Raw genomic sequence first — 19,964 nt, forward strand, 5'->3', positions numbered from 1 at the left:
TGGGTGGATGATGGATGGATGGATGGATGGGTGGGTGGATGATGGATGGATGAATGGATGGGTGGATAATGGATGGATATGTGGATGGGTGGGTGGGTGGGGAGATGATGGATGGGTGGATATGGCTGGATGGGTGGGTGGATGGATGATGGCAGGATGGGGGAGGGTGGATCATGGATGGATGGATGGATGGATGGATGGATGGATGATGGTTGGATGGATTAGTGGGTGGAGGATGGATGGATGGGTGGATAATGGATGGATGAATGATGGATGGATGGATGGATAGGTGGGTGATAGATAGGTGGATGATGAATGGGTGGATAATGGATGGATGGGAGGGAGGGATGGATGGATGGATAAGTAGATGATGGGTGGGTGGATGATGGATGGATGGGTGGGTGAAGGATGGATGGATGGATGGATGGATGGATGGATGGATGGATGCATGCATGGATGGATGGGTGAATAGATTCCTTGAGGATAGAATCTTGTTACTCAGAGATTCTAGGTTTTTCAAATGTAACCATCCAAGGATGGAAGGATAGCATGTGGGAGAAGCACTATGGCTCCTTAAGGAAGAAGGGCCTCAAGGGAGGCCAGGGAGGACTCACAGCCTTCTGCTTCTAATCCCTAGCTGCTCTGGTGGACCACATCCAGTTTGGAGACTGCCACATTGGACACAGCTATAATGTGAGCTTCACAGTCACAAATCACAGCCAAGTGAACTTGATACGGTTTGAATGGCCTGTTTTAGCTACAATTGCTTTCTCCCCACAGGTAAATAAAAGTCGTTCATCATTTTTCTGGAATCCTTTAGGCCTAAGCCAACCCCAGACTGATTGTCAGCCCTTTCCCATGGATGCATGGAATGAAATTAATACATCTCAAGCTGAGAGATAGCCCAGGAATCATCCCTCACTCATATCTGGTAGCAAAGAACACTGTTCATGTCTCCCCTGGTTAAGAGGGGAAGAGAGAGAATGAAGTTGGCCAAGACTGTTGCTAGGCCGCTGTCAAGGGGTCCTGTGGAGGCCTGTATAGATGAATACAGGCCCTAGTCTTCCTATCCCAGATTGTAGAGCTGTGTCCTCCTAGATGTGTGTCCTTTAGAGTATCAGTCCTTCAAAGTACTTCACCAAAAGCTAGAATGGGGGTGATGAGTTCTGTGGATAACTGAGATTTAGAAAATGTTCCAAGCTCCATCCTTCTCTTAAAGATTCCTGGTTCTCTTTGACATGTTAAAACTTAGTTAATTTTGTTTGACCTGGAATTTTCTAACCTCTTCTTTTAGCGTCTCCACAGCACACATTTTTTGGAATTGCCGACTAAAGCTTGACATTGAACAAGGCCTAGGATAACATTCTAGCAGATTGTTGCCTCTGGCCAGTGGTTGCTTTTTGTAGATAGTTCACTTCTGAATTCCCAGAACACTGGCACACCCCAGTGTCTTCACTGCCTCCTGCTCTGTTGACATACAGCCACTGAGTCTGCTCAAGCACAGTACTTGATGGGGGTGGAGCAAAGGGGTTGGGGACTTTGTAATCTTTAAATCTTTGAGTGGTATTAGGGATAAATTTTGCTTTTTGGAGTGATATAAAGTTCATTAGGAATCTGACCACTCCACTTCATCATAGTCCAAATCCAACCCTGAATAGAGCTAGTATACCATTTTATTTGTAAATTGAGTGCTTACTATATGCCAAAAATAGTTCTAAGACCTTAGGTAATCCTCTCAACAACCCTATAAGGCAGATACTACTTTTTTTGTTTTTGTTTGTTTGTTGAGATAGTCTCACTGTGTCACCCAGGCTGGAGTGCAGTGTCACGATCTTGGCTCATTGCAACCTTTACCTCCCAAGATCAAGCGATTCTCCCATCTCAGCCTCCCAAGTAACTGGGACAACAACAGATGCACACCATCACACATGGCTAATTTTTTTGTATTTTTGGCAGAGACAGGTTTCACCATGTTGCCCAGTCTGGTCTCAAACTCCTGAGCTCAAGCAATCTACCTGCCTCAGCCTCCCAAAGTGCTGGGATTATAGGCCTGAGCCACTGCGCCCAGCCATAGATACTACTATTATCGGCATTTTACCTGTGAAGAAACAAACACAGTAAATATAATAGGGTAATCTGCTTTTATGCATTATTTTTATTACCAAAGCCTTAATCAAAGAAGGCAGAGAGAGAGGCTGGGCACAGTGGAGGTTCCCAAACCTCAATTCTTGACTTCTGTGCACCCATAGGCTCAACACCATGTGGAAGCTGCCAAGTCTCGGGTCTTTCACCCTCTGAAGCCATGGCCTGAGCCGTACCTTGGCCTCTTTTAGCCATGACCAGAGTGGCTGGGATGCAGAGCACTACGTCTTTAGACTGCACACAGCATGGGGGGCCCTGGGCCACCCACAAAACATTTTTTCCTCCCAGGCCTCTGGGTCTGTGATGGGAGGGGCTGCCACAAAGGTCTCTGACATGCCCTGGAGACATTTTCCCCATTGTTTTGGCCGTTAACATTTGGCTTCTCCTTACTTATGCACATTTCTGAAGCCAGCTTGAATTTCTCCTCAGAAAATGGTTTTTTCTTTTCTATCATCAGGCTGAAAGTTTTCTGAACTTTTATGCTCTATTTCCCTTTTAAAACTGAATGCTTTTAAGGGCACCCAAGTAACTACTTGAATGCCTTGCTGCTTAGAAATATTTATGCCAGATGCCCTAAATCATCTCCCTCTAGTTCAAAGTTCCACAAATCTCTAGGGCAGGGGCAAAATGCCATCAGTCTCTTTGCTAAAACATAGCAAGAGTCACCTTTACTCCAGTTCCCAACAAGTTTCTCATCTCTATCTGAGACCATCTCAGCCTGGATTTCATTGACCATATCATCAGCATTTTGGTCAAAGCCATTCAACAAGTCTCTAGGAAGTTCCAAGCTTTTCCACATTTTCCTGTCTTCTCGTGAGCCCTCCAAATTGTTCCAACCTCTGCCTGTTACCCAGTTCCAAAGTCACTTCCACATTTTCATGTATCTTTACAGCAGTGCCCCACTCACTCTACCAGCACCAATTTACTATATTTGTTCATTTTCACACTGCCAATAAAGACATAACTGAGACTGGGTAATTTATAAAGAAAAAGAGACTAATGGACTCACAGTTCCACATAGCTTGGGATGCCTCACAATCATGGCAGGCAAAGGGCACATTTTACATGGTAGCAGACGAGAGAAAAATGAGAGCCAAGCGGAAGGGGAAACCCCTTATAAAACCATCAGATTTCGTGAGACTTACTCACTACCGCAAGAACAGCATGGGAAAAACTGCCCCCATGATTCAATTATATCCCACCAGGTCCCTCCCACAACATGTGGGGATTATAGGATCTACAATTCAAGATGAGATTTGGGTGGAGACACAGCCAGACCATATCACCATATATCACATAACCTCTAGAAAACTCCATTGTACACTTACAAGAAAAATGAGAGTGAAAAAGTCAAATAATATCTTCGTATTACTATTAAAATAGTCTTGACCTCATTTATCCCCTGAAAAGTTCTTAGGGATCCCAAGGTCACTAGAACACCTTTGGAGAACTGCTAGTGTGCTGTATTCTTCTGTCCATAATTTGTATAGATCGTGTTGATTAAGAGTGTGGCATTTGGAGCCAAACTGCCTGGGTCTGAATCCAACTCTTCAAAAATTAATGACCTCAACCAAGTTACAAGTTTTGTTGTCTGTAAAATGGGAATAATAGCTGTACCCCTCATAGGGTTGTTGTAGGGATTCATAGAATTGTGTAAAGGTTTAGAATAGTGCCTGAAGCTAGTAAGTTTGATAACTATTAGTTGTTCTTATTATTATTATTATCATGTTTCTACCTGAGAACCTCTTGTACGTATTTAACTCTGTGTACATACACAGGCTTGACTGATGCATTTTTTGCCAAGACCTTTGGCTCCTTCCCTTCTCTAGAATATCACCAGCAGGTATCAAGAGTCCTCAAGATTAGAGTCTCAAAAATACTAATACCAGGCTCTTCCCTAGATGGGCCACCTCCACCCTGGGTGTGCCAAGGACATAGTGGTGACCATGAAGTCAGACGTACCCATCAACCTGAAGAATATGCGGATCAAGTGCAAGCTCTCCAGGATTATGTTTCAGCTCCCTGCAGACCAGGTCCCCGACTGGGATGATCGCATGCACACAGTCAAGTGGGTGGATGTGCCCAGAAACATGCCTGGGACTTTCACTACAAAACGAAAAGTAAGTAGGGACATCAAGCACCAATCTGACCAGGCCTCCATGCTTGGATTCCTACTGGTCTCAAGTCTCTCATCATTTCCTTTTTTCACAGAAAAAAGAAAAGGTTCCCATTCTACTTGACCTTGATTCCAAAAGTGACAAACTAAACTTCTACACATGCTGCCTGCCATCCATGCTACATGTACCACACATATCTTCATTGGTAGACCTTTAGCTTAAGTCTTGATAAGTAGTTGAGCAAGTCCTCCCATCTTTTTCTTCTTCCAAAATGTCAATGCTAATATTTTAGTTGTTTCCCTTTCCCTCAGGTATCCAGAATCACATTTGTCGTAATCTTTGGTTCATGACAGGATCGTCCATGTGTTCCCCTCTTTTATTCATTCCTTGGTTAGTTTTTTTTAACAATATAATACACGGAGACAAACCCACACCCAATACGGGAAGTAGAACATTGACTACCTGTGTGATTCTCAGCCATTCCATCCCTCTGCCTCCATCCTAGGAGTAATCACTATCTTCACTTGACTTGTTTACTCCCTTGGTTTTCGTTTTTTGTTCTTTTATTAACCTATGCATACTAAAAGGTATATCAGGCCAGGCACAGTGGCTCACGCCTATAATCCCAAAACTTTTGGAGGCTGAGGCAGGCAGATTGCTTGAGCCCAGGAGTTTGAGACCAACCAGGGCAACATGGTAAAACCTTATCTCTACCAAAAATACAAAAATTAGCTGGGCGTGATGGTGCACACCTGTAGTCCCAGCTACTCGGGAGGCTGAGGTGAGAGGATCATCTGGGCTCTGGGAGGTCAAGGCTGCGGTGGGCCATGATCGCACCACTGTACTCCAACCTGGAAGACAGAGTGTGAGACTCTTTCTCAAAAAATAAAACTAAAACATATACTGTTTAGTTGTAGTTTTAACTTTAAAAAATGTTACTGTATGTGATCATCCATACTGCTGCATGTAGCTGTAGTGTATCCATTTCACTTCTACATAAGATTCCATTATTATTTACCCTTTCTCCTTGTGAAAATTATTTGGGGTTTTGCTATCACAGACATATTGTTCACATGGTGTTCATTTGTAAGAGTTTATATTCCTAGAAGTGGAATTGCTGACTCATTGGATATATGAATGTTCAACTTGCCAAGATAATGCCCAACTATTTTCCAGAGTAGCTGTACCAATTTGTACTCCTACAGCAGAGAGCTTGTTGATCCATGTCCTCTCCAACACTTGTCATTGTCAGACTTCCTGATTTTTATCATTTGAATGAATGGGAAATGGTCTCATTATGAGCCTATTTTGCATTGTCCTGATCCCTGATCACAAATAAAGCTGAGTGTTTCTTCATATGGTTACTAGTCATACAAGTTATCCCTTACATGAATGCCTTTTCATGCCTTTTGCCCATTTTTCAATTATGATACTTATACTTTGTGTATTATTTTATCTTTTATAAACTCTTCTGTTCATATTATTTGTCTGCAAATATCCTTACCAAATTGATAGTTTATCTTTTTTTTTTTTTTTTTTTTTTTTTTGAGACAGAGTCTTGCTTTCTCGCCCAGGCTGGAATACAGTGGCACAATCTCGGCTCACTTGCAACCTCCACCTCCTACATTCAAGAGAGTCTCATACCTCAGCCTCCCAAGTAGCTGGGATTACAAGCATGCACCACCACACCCAGCTAATTTTTGTATTTTTAAGAGAGACAGGGTTTCGCCATGTTGGCCAGGCTGGTCTCAAACTCCTAGCCTCAAGTGATCCACCCACCTTGGCCTCCCAAAGTGCTGGGATTACAGGTGTGAGCCACCATGCCTGGCCTAGTTTATCTTTTCTGTTATTAATTTTAATATCATCAAGTTTATTAATCCGTTCTTTTATATTTATTACTTTTTGTGTCTTATTTTTAAAACTCTTTCCTCCCAGAAAGATGTTCACTTACATATTTTTAAGAGTTTTGTTTTTTTGATAGTTCAGCCCTTAGCCCACCTGGATTTTATGTATGTTGTGAAGCTAGGATCCAATTTCATATTTTTCATCTACACGACTAATCTTACTAGATTTCTTTTTCATTTAGCCTCTCTGTTCCCTAGTGATCTGCCAGGACTTTATTGTTACATAGTGTAGCTAAATTTTATATATGCCTAGAATGTTTCTGGTCTTTCTATTCTATTCCATTGTCAGTTTTTCTGTCCCTGTGCTCTGCATCTCTGAGGACACAGCTGCCTTTGTTACAGGTGATAGAGACGGATCCAGAGCCTGCTCACTCAGTACTGGAAGAAAACTACCAAGAACTGCAGCTTCAAATCAGTGCCAATGTGGATTTCGCTTCATACCACTGCCAAGCAAGAGATGTGCGCTTTAAGGAAACCTTGGTTTACCAGACCCGAGTGTTTGAGTGAGTCATCAAAAGTCTCATGACACTAGATGGAAAAGCTCTTTCATTCCATCATTCACTCACTCACTCATCAAACATCTATTATCTACAACAGCATCTACTAGGCATCGTATCTGTGTAGCATGCACCAGAGTGTTGTCTTAGGTCCAGTGAAACATTCAGGCCTACAGAGCTATTGAAATTCACACTTGAAATCAAGATATAGGCCAGAAAACGTAGTATACCAGGAGGGTGGCATCAGGCAATCCACTTTAGTGGGAGCGGTCCTTGCAGCAGTCTACACAGCCACCCAGGATCTGTTCTTGTTGCCCATGCACCAAGTGATAACTCAGACAGTATCCACACTAGAGGATATAGGGTCCATCTAAGCTTAGAAGCCCGTGCCCAAAAGACTACCATTTCTCCTAACCACTCTGTAGATATATCTTCTGGGGTTCCTGCAGAGAATATGCCCAGTTACAAGAGTCACTACACTCAGAGAACCCCACAGCTATGGCTTCCCTCTAGGTGGTCATAGTTCCCCCCAGTGCACACATTATTTACTCATCAGGAGCCATTTTTAGTGTAAACAATGTCACCTAATAATACAACTGACTTTCCTCCCTTATCAAGTTTTCAGGGGAACAGACCTAGAAAGCTATTTCAGAGTCAAATTCATCTTTGAGAAGAAGAAAAGGTTATGTTAACCCTTCACCCACACTCAGACACAGGGACTCAAGGATGCCATGGGCCCTGCCTTCAAAGAGCTCATAATCAGAGGGTGGCAGCCAGGGGACGGATAGAAACAGGAGAATTGTTCGTTACAGCATGGTGTCATGTGCATGGAGCAAAGAGGTATTTAACGCAGATCAAGAGAGTCAAGGAAGCCTTCCTGGACAAGGTAGTTCCCCAGCTGAACTTTAGGACAGATAGGAGGTAGCCAAGTGAAGAAGTGAGAATGAAGGGCTCTCTCTAGGCAGAGAGATCAATATGTGCAACATATACAAGGACAAAAACATAAGCCACTGACATTTGTACTGCATAGAAATTAGTAATTAGCTCATTCAACTCTTCGTGCATTTGTTGAATTTTAAATATCTTTGCAAATTATGATAGAACCAAAAGATAAATGTCAGGAAGTGTGATCTTCTGCTGATGGTCATTTCACCTAAACAGGGGTCCGCAAACTGTGGCCTGTAGCCTGTTTCTATAGATAGTTTTGCTGGCGTGTGGCTATGCCCATTCATTTATGACCTGTCTGTGGCTGCATTCCCACTACAAAGGCAGAGCTGAGTCATTGCAAAGACCATATGGGAAACAAAGCCAAAAAACTTACCATCTGGCCCCTTACAAAAGTTTGCCAACCCCTAAACTAAGAACTCTTTTTATAAAAAGTACTCTGTGCCACTGAGACTTCTCCACATTATAAAAATTATCTTTAGAATAAATACAAGTGCTCATAAATTTACAAAATAAACACAAGCCACTGTGGTCAAAGCACTTGATTTCAAGCATAACTGGATGGTCTGTCTACCTGGACCAGAGAGTGGGAATCTAATCTCTACATCCCACTGTAGACCTAATCCTCACCCAAACTCCTAACTCTTATTACTCCCCTAAAAACAAGAAGGGCATGTGGATTTATTTCATCATCATTTTCTTGTACCAAGGCTTCATCTTTCTGCTGTTAACTGTGATCAAGTTTAATAGTGATTCCAGAAAAAACTCTGCCTCCCTGTTCTTGTCTTTTTTTTTTTTTTTTAAGCCGGAGTCTCACTCTGTCACTCAGGCTGGAGTACAGTGGTGCGATCTCAGCTCACTGCAACCTCCGCCTCCCAGGTTCAAGCAGTTCTCTTGCCCAGCCTCCCAAGTAGTTGGGACTATAGCCGAGCTAATTTTTGTATTTTTAGTAGAGTCGAGGTTTCACTATGTTGGCCAGGCTGGTCTCAAACTCCTGACCTCAGGTGATTTACCCGCCTTGGCCTCCCAAAGGGCTGGGATTTCAGGCATGAGCCACCGCACCTGGCCCTGTTCTTGTCTTAAAGCAGGAAAATTTGAGGCAGGAAAAGCCTCCGCTGATTCAGAATTTGAGTTTGAAGTAACTGAAATTCAAATCTGTGCCTCAGTCAGGAAAGGAGTCACAGGCAGGGGTCAAATGGCTTCTGATCACAGGGACTTTCTTTCTTTCTCTCTCTCTCTCTCTCTCTTTTTTTTTTTTTTTTTTGAGACAGAGTCTCGCTCTGTGGCCCAGTGGCATGATCTCGGCTCACTACAACCTTCATCTCCTGGGTTCAAATGATTCTCATGCCTCAGCCTCCTGAGTAGCTGAGTAGTTGGGATTGCAGGTGTATGCCACCACACCTGGCTAATTTTTATATTTTTAGTAGAGATGGGGTTTCGCCGTGTTGGCCAGGCTGGTCTCAAATTCTTCGCCTCCAGTGAGCTGCCTGCCTTGGCCTCTGAAAGTGCTGGGATTACAGGTGTGAACCACCCCGCCTGGCCAGGGACATTGTTTCTGATGGGAGGCGATCAGAAAGGGAGGGCCTGTAGAATTTGTTCCTGGGGGAGGTGCTGTCATTTGAAATAGATTTTGTTTCCTCTCTCATAGGGGTTTAGGATTACTGTGATGCATGCTGAGAGCTCATTGCACAGGGTGTTGGAAGAATGCAAAATGCTTTTAAGTGCTAAATAGTTTTTATATTTGTACTTTTAATCACTATGTATATATTTTATTGTTCGAGTATATCATATGCATGATTTCTGATAAAATTACTTAAAATGTGCCTTTTAAAAAAGATTTAAGAAACAAAGTGACATGACTTCAAAAGGTTAGTACAGTATAGATGATGTGCAGCCAGGACCAAAACCACCTGCAGCACATTTCTCACATCTGCTCCCTGATTGATTTGCAGGTTTGACATGATTAATTCAGGACATGTGCAGCTGGAATTCAGCTGGGTCTCAGAAGATACCTCAAAGGTAGTCAGCTTTGCAAAACCAGATCACCAAGGTAAATTTAATGACAGGTAAAACCCAGGGCCTGGCCTGAGTTACCAATTAGAAGAGCCTTGTTCATGGAGAGGCCAGCACTGCTCAGAGGGTCTCCTAAGTAGCTAAAGAAAAGCAAAGCAGAGACCTTGTGGTGTCTGCAGAGCCAAATGGGCCTGAGGGACTCCAAAACTTACTTCCACCCTCCTGGAGTCTGGACTCTGTCCCCACACAAGGCCGATGCCCCATCTCAAGATAACTAGGAATCTTGTCTTTTAGGTCTTAACTTTGTGGGAGATTATAGATCACTTGGAGAAACTGTTGAAAGTTATTAAGCATTTTCCCAGGAAGATACACACACATACCCAAGGTCTCAGTTGGTACATATGAAGCACTAGAAAAGGGCCCACCACTTGGTAGGCAAGTTGTTGTTGTTGTTGTTATTATTATTATTATTATTTCAACTTTGGAGATGCACAGACCTTTCGAATGGGCCCTTATCCATGGGTCCCCAGATTGTAAAGCCCTACTTTAGAACAATGATTCTCCAAAAAATATGTTCACAGCCCATTATTCTGGGGCACAAACATCTTCTTGACCCACCCTCTTGAACCAAAAGGAAACAAATTTGAAAACCCTGTGGAATAAATAGAAACATTTTTCATGAGTTTCCTGTAAGCTGTATGAGCAATTCCCTACCTCTAGTGCCCAAGGTTAAGTACAGCTGCAACAAAAGGTGAGTCCACCATATCCACAGAGGGCCCCTAAGGACCTGTGAGTGGGCTGCCTTCCACCTGCCTCTCACTGCAAATGCAGAATATTGCCCACTCCCTCTCTGTCCCCAGGTTCAGCTCAAAAAGATCAGCTTAGTCAGGGCACGATGCACACAGGCAGCACCCTGGACAGCGCCACGGACCACTGGACCGAGGGTTCCCCACAGCCCTTCTCTGTGGAGCCCTCCTCGGGAATCGTGCCCGTGGGGAAGACTCAGAAGTTCAAAGTGAAATTCTCCCCGTTGGACATTGGAGACTTCGAGAGCAACCTTTTCTGCCAGTAAGAAAATGTGCTCGCCACAACACCCTTCTTGGCAGGCACAAAGCTCTGTGGCTCTTATCCCCTCTTCTGTCCAACCGCTGCCACCATCCTTTCTGACCCTTGATCTCTGCACAGCCCCAAATTATCCCTTTTCCCTTTGGAAGGATCTAAAGGGTCCACCCTTTAGAGAACAAAGAGAATTTGGTGTTTGTCTTGCTCATCAACCTCTCCAGATGCTTCCCCTGCTTACTTTCCCCTTCCCAGTTGCATGGAGGATTCCACTGAGCAACAGACTGGTGACAGCTAGGTGGGTTTCGGTCCTTGTGCAAGCATGAACTTGGGAAAGCTTTCTTGTACCTTCTCTGAGACTCAGTTTCCTCCTACATAAAATGTAAATGTAATACCCACCTGGTGGGATTGTGGGGAAAGTTAAATGAGTTGATTCAGATGAAGAGCTCACAACAGTGCCTGGCACACAACAAGCCATTAGGTGGTGGTGATGCTGGTGGTAGTGGTGGTTGTGGGGCTGGTGGACCTGGTACATAGCAGTGAGAGAAAAGCTAATCCAATGACATCTGACAATGAAAGTCCCTGATGCGGTACTTGCTCCCAGGAAAGCTTGAAGGAGTACAGTCACCTTACAGAAAAATCCTGTGGGCTGTGGCCTAGGGTGGCAGAAACCTAGGTGAGCTGCTGGAGCCTCCTTGACCCCCTGCAGTCATACCACTGAGACCCCTCCCACACCTAGGCCACCTCAGCTTGGTCCTGGAGCTGAGCATCTCTCATATCCAGTTCACCTTCTCTAAGGAGCTCAGGATACTTTTTTAGGATTTCCAGGTCACTTTCCATATCCCACTAAATGCCTGTAAGAGAGACCAGAGGGTAAGACTGTGCTCATTTTGCAGCAGGAATATTTTCTCAACATTGATGGGGGAAATAACCTGCAGCCATACTTAGGTACACAGAAGGAGCCAAATTCAGGCTGCTTATGCTCAGCCCACTCATGCGTTCAAGGCACTGAGTGATGCTATTGACCAAGACACACCCAGCCTCTGCTCCCATAGAGCTCACAATCTAGCGGATAAAATACGCATTTCCAACTAAGAAAGCAACAACTGATGACAAAATAGAACAAATAAAAATAACCTTATCCTCTCAGGATTCCCAACCTGCCACCTGGAGAGCAAGGTCCGGTCCTGGTAGCAAAAGGGCGGAGCACCTTGCCCATCTGCCATTTTGATCTGAAAGACTCAGACTACATCAGTGGCCATCAGCGCAGCCCAGAGCTCCGAGGGTCCAGTGGGGGAGCTCTAGATCCAAACACCCGGGTGATTGAGTTCACTACTGTGGGCATAGGAGGAAAGAATATCCGGTGAGTTGCTTAGGTTTGCATTGATTGAATTCATGTCAGTCCTAAAGAACTCTAGAAGAATTCAGATAGATGACCTAGACCTATTCCTATGAGCAGGCTTGATATCCTGGGGTTTGACCTGAGTTTTAGAGGTTTGACTTTAGAGTACCATTACATTAAGCAAGCTGAATTCTGTCTCCTTAGTTTTGCCACTGAGGAAAATATGGAAGACACAAAAGTATAATCCCTGACCACCTCCTTAACCACAGAGGATCACTGGCACAGTTGTGCCCTTGGCAGCATTGTTATTCCAAAGTCCAGAACCCTACCCTGACTGTGGATCACTAGAGGAGATGGAGTTTTCATTTCCACAGTAACGAAGTGCTCTGAACAGTTCTGCTTTCCAGATGGGGGACTGGGTTAGGCTCAGGTTCTAAGAAACATCTCTTAATCCTCAATCCTCTGTCCCATTCTCTTCTGTCAATTCTCCCCACCCTGGCCAGGACCTTTACAATCCTAAACCCAACCAATAGCACCTACTCCTTCTCCTGGATCTCTGAAGAAATTGAAAGTCTCCAGAACCCTGCAGCATTCACATGCCTTACAGAGAAGGGCTTCATCCACCCTGAAAAGAAAGCTGAGGTATGTGCAAATGAGAACCACTCAACCCAAGGCTTAGATCACTGTAGCCATTGCTGCGTAGAAAGTCTGCCTGTAAGTGGAATTAGGAAGAACTGCCTGAGGGTGTGTCAATCAACAAGTATTTAGTGAATGGCCACCATATGCGTTGGGGAATCCTGATGACAAGACAGACCTGAGCTCTCTTGGGCTAGCCATGGAGCAGAGAGCTCTGATATTTGCAATTTTTTAAAACAGAATATTTAAGCAGCAAAAGGTCACTGGACACCAATGCCTGGGGACCCTAGGACTCATACAGTAGCATAAAAAGTTATCTTTGTCAAAAGGACCAAAAATGGTGAAAGGAAACTGATGTGTTTTTACTTGGTTAGGCCAAAGGGCAAAGTAGAGTGGAGCCATATCCCGTGACTTCGTCCTAAATGTTTACACAAATGATATGGGGCAGAATCAAAGAAGTACAGACTTGATGGCCAAAACAGATCTGTAAGCCCCATATCCAGCCAGTTGCAGAGAATCTTGAAGGCAGAAATAAATCCATGAAACAAAAATTATGAATTCCAGTGCCCTCAGGAGGGTCACACAAATGAATAAAGCGGGCCAAGGAGACATTTGTGGGTAATACGGGGTACCAGGGCCACTGGCCACAGGGCTTCTCTGGCAGATGGCCACTTTGCAGACAAGGGGGGCCAAGGGGGCCAACTCACCCAAACTGTAGAAAAGACAAAATTCCAAATTTCCTTTTTTTTTTTTTTTTTTTTTGAGACGGAATGTCACTGTCCCCCAGGCTGGAGTGCAATGGCGCAATCTTGGCTCACTGCAAGCTCCGCCTCCTGGGTTCACGCCATTCTCCTGCCTCAGCCTCCCGAGTAGCTGGGACTACAGGCACCCGCCACCACGCCCGGCTAATTCTTTTGTATTTTTAGTACAGACGGGGTTTCACCGTGTTAGTCAGGATGGTCTCAATCTCCTGACATCATGATCCGCCCGTCTCAGCCTCCCAAAGTGCTGGGATTATGGCATGAGCCACCACGCCTGGCCAAAATTCCAAATTTCTATGTGAAGCTCCCTATTTCGTATGCTGGTAGCTAGTTCAATTTTTTTTTTAACAATTCCTAAACAAACAAAACATATTTGTAGACTCTCCACCTGGTTTTGACCTCTGCATAATGTCAGTACCCAGGCCATCTAGTTAAATGTGATAAGGTCCAGGAGCTGGGCCCACCACAGACACAATCCTACCTGGATCATGGCCCCCACTTCAGCCCAGAAATGTTTCAAATGTGAGCTCAGTTCCAAGAGGCAAGTTCCAAAATCGATCATCCAAGGTCATGCTGGTCTTTGAGTGACAGTTGTATCATTGAGATGACACATCTCCAGAGCACCTGCCTGAATTGTCCTGGCAGTGGTATGGACCATGTATGTTAACCTGTGTGGTTCTTTTTTGGCCAAATGCCATTATTCTTTCATTCAGTCCTGATTGATTGATTGCAAAGATACTCACTCAGGTTAGCTCAAAAAACAGACAGAACCAGGAGCAGCTTTTGAGGTTGGACTTTCCTCCTGGGGCTACCTGCTTCTCTCTTCCCATCTACCCCATTCTCTCCACTGACCAGTTTCTTCACTTTGATTGATTGATTGATTCTTCAGTTGCTTTGTAATCTCACTTAGCAAGTTGGTTATGGCATGCCATGGCCCAGCTCACCTGCATGGTACCTTTTACCATCAGCTCCACTGCCAGCTGGCCTGGCCACTCATTTTCTAATTCCAAACTTCCGAGAGAGAAATCTGGCTGGCCCAGCCAATCATATTGTCTTTGGCTGTGTGCCAAGCTCTTGACAAGTATGGGGATTGTCTTTCCTTGGGATGCTTACCAAGTCTTTGGTCCAGTCAGCTGTGGCACAGCCATGCCATCCAAAGACGTGGCACAAAACACGACAGCTTAGCCAGCAGAGGCTGTGGATGGGGGAGACTCCCTGAGAAGGACATGTGGGCAAGGCATATAGACATTGACATTTCTGGTACAGCCACACCTACATGCCCTTACACGGACTATAGAAAGGTAGCAATAACCTGGTAATGTCAACTCTCATGACCCTTATACTGACAAGTCTCCAGGGACACGTGGAGTAAGCATACAGAAGTGTCTCTCACCACTCTGTTCCAAATTGTCTTCTTAGATCGTATTCCAGTTCACACCTTTCCATCTGGGCATCACTGAATCATCATGGACCTTCCTAATCCCTGAGCACAACATCACAGTCCCTTTCCTGCTGGTAGGCAAAACTACTGACCCTCTCATCTCTCTGAACAAGTCACACCTCAACTTCAGCTCTCTCCTCATCGGTAAGGCTGCCTTGCTGGTATGTATTTAGAGTTGGCATGATCTAGGTAAGCTCATCGAGAGCTCCTGGAACAGCCTTGCATAAGAAACCTCTCCTGGTCCCTTCCAGAAGCATATCAGAGGGTCTCAATCAGTTTTTTAAAAGCCACGAAATATTTATCTCTCAATCTAATTTCCACCAAGTATCTTTTAAACCTACAATTAATAGCGTAAGGAAATTTAGGAGCCTTGTTAAATATCCTACTTGGCAGATTCCTTTAAGCCATGGGCTGACTGTTTATTTCTAGAGCCTCAAGTTGGCCCATCCTTCTTGCAGTTGCTGCCAGATTATGGGGGGTATCTGTCTGCTTCTTGGTCTGTGCTGCAGTGGTCAGATTTCTCTCTCATCCTTTTATGCATTTATTTGGTTCAACAAATATCACTGAGTCTGTAGAATGGCCTCAGTACTTTTCTGTGGGCTGGGATTACACTAATGGATAAAGCCCAAAGTCCCTACCCTCCTGATGTTTACATTCTAAAAATAAGAAACAGGCTACCAAAAGAAACATAAGTAAACTATATACCATGTCAGATGGTAATACTTTAGAGAAGAGGACAGCAGGGTAGGGAGAATAAGGAAGGCCAGGAGGCAGTGGGAAGGTGACATTTAAGCAGAGGCCTGAAAGAAACAAAGGAAGTAATTGTCATGTCCCTTATAACCCCAGGTGTCTTTCTCATACTTGTGACATCTTCGCTCTGTGTATAAAATATAACTAAAGCCAGAGTATTTTTTAATAATATGTTAGATTTGGCCAGGCGCGGTGGCTCAAGCCTGTAATCCCAGCACTTTGGGAGGCCGAGACGGGCGGATCATGAGGTCAGGAGATTGAGACCGTCCTGGCTAACATGGTGAAACCCCGTCTCTACTAAAAAATACAAAAAAAAAAAACACTAGCCGGGCGAGGTGGCAGGTGCCTGTAGTCCCAGCTACTTAGAAGGCTGAGGCAGGAGAATGGCATAAACCCAGGAGGCGGAGCTTGCAGTGAGCTGAGATCCAGCCACTGCACTCCAGCCTGGGTGACAGAGCGAGACTCCGTCTCAAAAAATAAAATATAATAATAAGAATAATAATAATAATATGTTAGATTTTTATTTATAAAATAATATTCTTTATAGTAAATACACTAATGTGGTATTGCATAAGAAAAAGTTTAATCTCTCCACGTTCATCCTATCTCATCTTTCTCTTTCAACCCCAAGGGAAAGCAGTGTTAACAGCTGAATGTGTATTTTACTGATACACATAAGTAGGTGGGAGGGGGAATTATGACATTTATTAAGATTTTGAACAAATAAGCAATGTAGCATAGATATAACAACCGTAAGACAGAGTTTAATCCAGGAATTCAACAGTGGTATGTTTCAATATAATCATTACATCAATAGATTAAAGAAGAACAACCATGTTATCATACTAATATACACTGAAAAGGCATTGCCAAAATTTAGCAGACATTCCCAACAAAAACTCTAATAGCAAAATGGACATTGATGGAAAAAAAGATTAACCAAAATCAAGAGGCAGATGTGATCCTGTAATAAACGACTAAAGCTGCTTCAATTAAAATGAGGAATCAGGTGAGGGTGTTCATCATCACCATTATTATTGAACACTTGCTTAGAGACTTTAGCAAATATGACAAAACAAGAAAATAATTTGCATAAACATTGGGAAAAAAGGGGAAAAATCATCTTGTTTTGCTTTTGCTGATGATTTTATACACATAAAACCACAAGAGACTCTAGAGAAAAAGCAAAACAAACTACTAGACTCAACAGAATAATTTGGTAAGGTGTGTGGATGCAAGACAAATATGCAAAAATAGTGTCTTCTTTTTTAGTACTAGCACCTAGAAACAGAAAGCCAGGCTGGGCACGGTGGCTCAAGCCTGTAATCCCAGCACTTTCGGAGGCCGAGACGGGCGGATCACAAGGTCAGGAGATCGAGACCATCCTGGCTAACATGGTGAAACTCCGTCTCTACTAAAAAATACAAAAAACTAGCCGGGCGAGGTGGTGGGCGCCTGTAGTCCCAGCTACTTGGGAGGCTGAGGCGAGAGAATGGCTTGAACCCGGGAGGCAGCAGAGCTGGCAGTGAGCTGAGATCCGGCCACTGCACTCCAGCCCAGGCGACACAGCGAGACTCCTTCTCAAAAAAAAAAAAAAAAGAAAACCAAAGAAAACATCCACTTAGTACTGGCAAAACCTATAAAATAGCTAAGGATAAATGTAACAAGACACACACAAGAAAAGACCTACATGAAGGAAACTATCATATCTGATTAAAATCTGCCCCAAACGAGATCTGATCATTTGTTAGTTCTCCTAAAATTAAATGTAAATTTAATCAAGTTCCAACTGGAATCCCAACTAGGGTTGCCAGATAAAATACAGGATGCATAGTTAAATTTTAATTTCAAATAACAATAATGTTGAGTATGTCCAAATATTGCACAGGACATATTTATACTAAAAAATTATTTGCTAAATCTGTCAACCAAATCCCAAAAGAATTGGAAGGGGAGAGAACTGGATAAAATGATTCTAAAGTTTATATGGGAAAATAAATGTGCTAGTAATAGCCAAGAGGAAAGCAAAAGATGATAGTGAGAGAATATGTATTAGTCAGAGCCCTGGGCAGGAATCTCATGCCAATACCCAAGGTCTATTTTCAAAGAATTGGATGCAAGGATTATTTATAGATACATGGGCAATTAAGGGGGTCAGCCAAGGAGAGTGAAGCCCCCATTAACAAATTCAGGAAGGCATGACAATTATTGGGTCTAAAGGAGCAAGGGAAGAAAACTGTGTCACCAGAATCCCAGGAGAGCTGTGACCAGGGCAGAGGAGCCACTCAGCAGAAGCAGGCAACTGATGAAGAAAGACATGGAATCCCCAAAAGGAGGAAGGTGACTTGTAGAGGAAAAGGAAAGAAGTGAGGTAGACAAAGGCGCAAGAGGTTGGGGAATGTCTTCTAAATGTCTTGCCTGTGGAGCGGTGTCTGCTGAGAGACTCCAGCAGGCAGTCAGGAGGCCCCCACTGAGGGCTGGTGTTTCCTCCTCAGGCAGAGAAGCCAGGGAGACCGTGCAGATCATCAACAAGGAGGAGCAGGGGTTCGATTTTTCCTTCCAGGACAACTCCCGCTATTCTGAAGGTTTCAGCAACAGCCTGCTTGTATGTCCCGTGGAGGGCTGGATCCCACCACTGTCCAGGTAAACAAAAATGAAGGTCTCATTTTGTTTGCATCCTCCCGACATGTCCAGGTCCCCAAGCCTGCCAGTGCTCACAGTGCCCCATTTATATAATTGCTTTCAACGCTAAGATTAGATCATAACAATTCCATCTCCATCCTACTTACTCCCTGATATCTGTTTTCCTGATGAATATGGAGCATTGAGAATTCTAAGCCCTTTATCTCAATATTTTCTCTTTATATTCTTTTCCTTGCTATATTCACTGTATATGTGAATCCACAGTACAATATTCAGGCTTCCCTGGCAAATCTCTTTTTCAATTAAACTTTTTAATTTTCAGGCCAGGCATGGTGGCTTATGCCTATAATCCCAGCACTTTGGGAGGCTGAGGCAGACAAATCACTTGAGGTTAGGAGTTTGAGACCAGCCTGGCCAACATGGCAAAACCCAATTTCTATTAAAAATACAATAATTAAGGCTGAGGCAGGTGGATCATTTGAGGTCAGGAGTTCCAGACCAGCCTGGCCAACATGGTGAAACCCCGTCTCTACTAAAAATACCAAAATTAGCCAGGCGTGTTGGGGGACGCCTGTAATCCCAGCTACTCTAGAGTCTGAGGCAGGAGAATCACTTGAACTCGGGAGGCATAGGTTGCAATGAGCTAAGATTGTACCACTGCACTCTGGCCAGGGTGACAAGAGCGAAACTCCCTCTCAAAAGATAAATAAACAAATACAATAATTAGCCAGGTGTGGTGGCACACACCTGTAATCCCAGCTACTTGGGAAGCTGAGGCATGAGAATCACTTGAACCCAGGAGATACAGGTTGCAGTGAGCTGAGATTGCACCACTGCACTCCATCCTGGGCAATAGAGTGAGACTCTGTCTCAAAAAATAATAATAAAATTTAAAAATTTGAAATAATTGTAAATTCACAGGTAGTTGTAAGAAATAATACAAAGACTGCCAGGTGCAGTGGCTTACACCTGTAATCCCAGCACTTTGGGAGGCCAAGGTGGATGGATCACCTGAGGTCCGGAGTTCGAGACGAGCCTGGCCAACATGGTGAAACCCCATCTCTACTAAAAATACAAACATTAGCTGGGCATGGTGGCACATGCCTGTAATCCCAGCTACTCTGGAGGCTGAGGCAGGAGAATCGCTTGAACCTGGGAGGCGGAGGTTGCAGTGAGCCAAGATTACCTCACTGCACTCCAGAGCAAGACTTTGTCTCAAAAAAAAAGAAAGAAAGAAAAAAAAAGAACGAATAATACAAAGATATCTCTGTACTGTTTACCAAATTTCTTCCAAGGGTGACATCTTGCAAAGCTTCAGTAAAATGTCACAACCTGGTATTGACATTGACAGAGTCAAGACACAGAACAGATCCCTCACCACGAGGATTCCTCGTGTGACCCTTTTGTTACCACACCCTTTTCCCTTCCCCCAAGCAACACCTCCTCACCCTCTGGAATCCAATACTTTCCTCTATGTCTATCATTTTTTCATTTCAGGAATGTTGTATTCACAGACGCATACATTCCTTTTGTGACTGGCTTTTTTCACTCATAATTCTCTGGACATACATCCAGGTAGTTTTGAGAGTTTCTTCCTTTTTGTGACTGACTACCATTCCATAGTAGGGATGCACCACAGTTAGTTTAACTATTCACCCACTGGAGGACATCTGGATTGTTCCCAGTTTGGGCTGTTGTGAACAAAGCTTCTATA

General features: G+C 43.9%; 1 protein-coding gene across 1 annotated transcript in view; it reads left to right on the top strand.

Moving 5' to 3' along the window:
• HYDIN (HYDIN axonemal central pair apparatus protein) overlaps positions 1-19,964 on the top strand; it is a 390,515-nt gene that overhangs the window by 324,715 nt on the left and 45,836 nt on the right. The window contains exons 64-72 of the mRNA XM_023210374.1: positions 638-780; positions 4,044-4,262; positions 6,506-6,666; positions 9,558-9,655; positions 10,479-10,686; positions 11,828-12,040; positions 12,523-12,661; positions 14,836-15,001; positions 18,103-18,250. Coding sequence (XP_023066142.1) covers positions 638-780; positions 4,044-4,262; positions 6,506-6,666; positions 9,558-9,655; positions 10,479-10,686; positions 11,828-12,040; positions 12,523-12,661; positions 14,836-15,001; positions 18,103-18,250 — 1,495 coding nt within the window. The remainder of the gene's footprint in view (positions 1-637; positions 781-4,043; positions 4,263-6,505; positions 6,667-9,557; positions 9,656-10,478; positions 10,687-11,827; positions 12,041-12,522; positions 12,662-14,835; positions 15,002-18,102; positions 18,251-19,964) is intronic.

The sequence above is a fragment of the Piliocolobus tephrosceles genome, chromosome 17 (genome assembly GCF_002776525.5).
Source record: "Piliocolobus tephrosceles isolate RC106 chromosome 17, ASM277652v3, whole genome shotgun sequence".
In the NCBI taxonomy this organism is placed as follows: Eukaryota; Metazoa; Chordata; class Mammalia; order Primates; family Cercopithecidae; genus Piliocolobus; species Piliocolobus tephrosceles.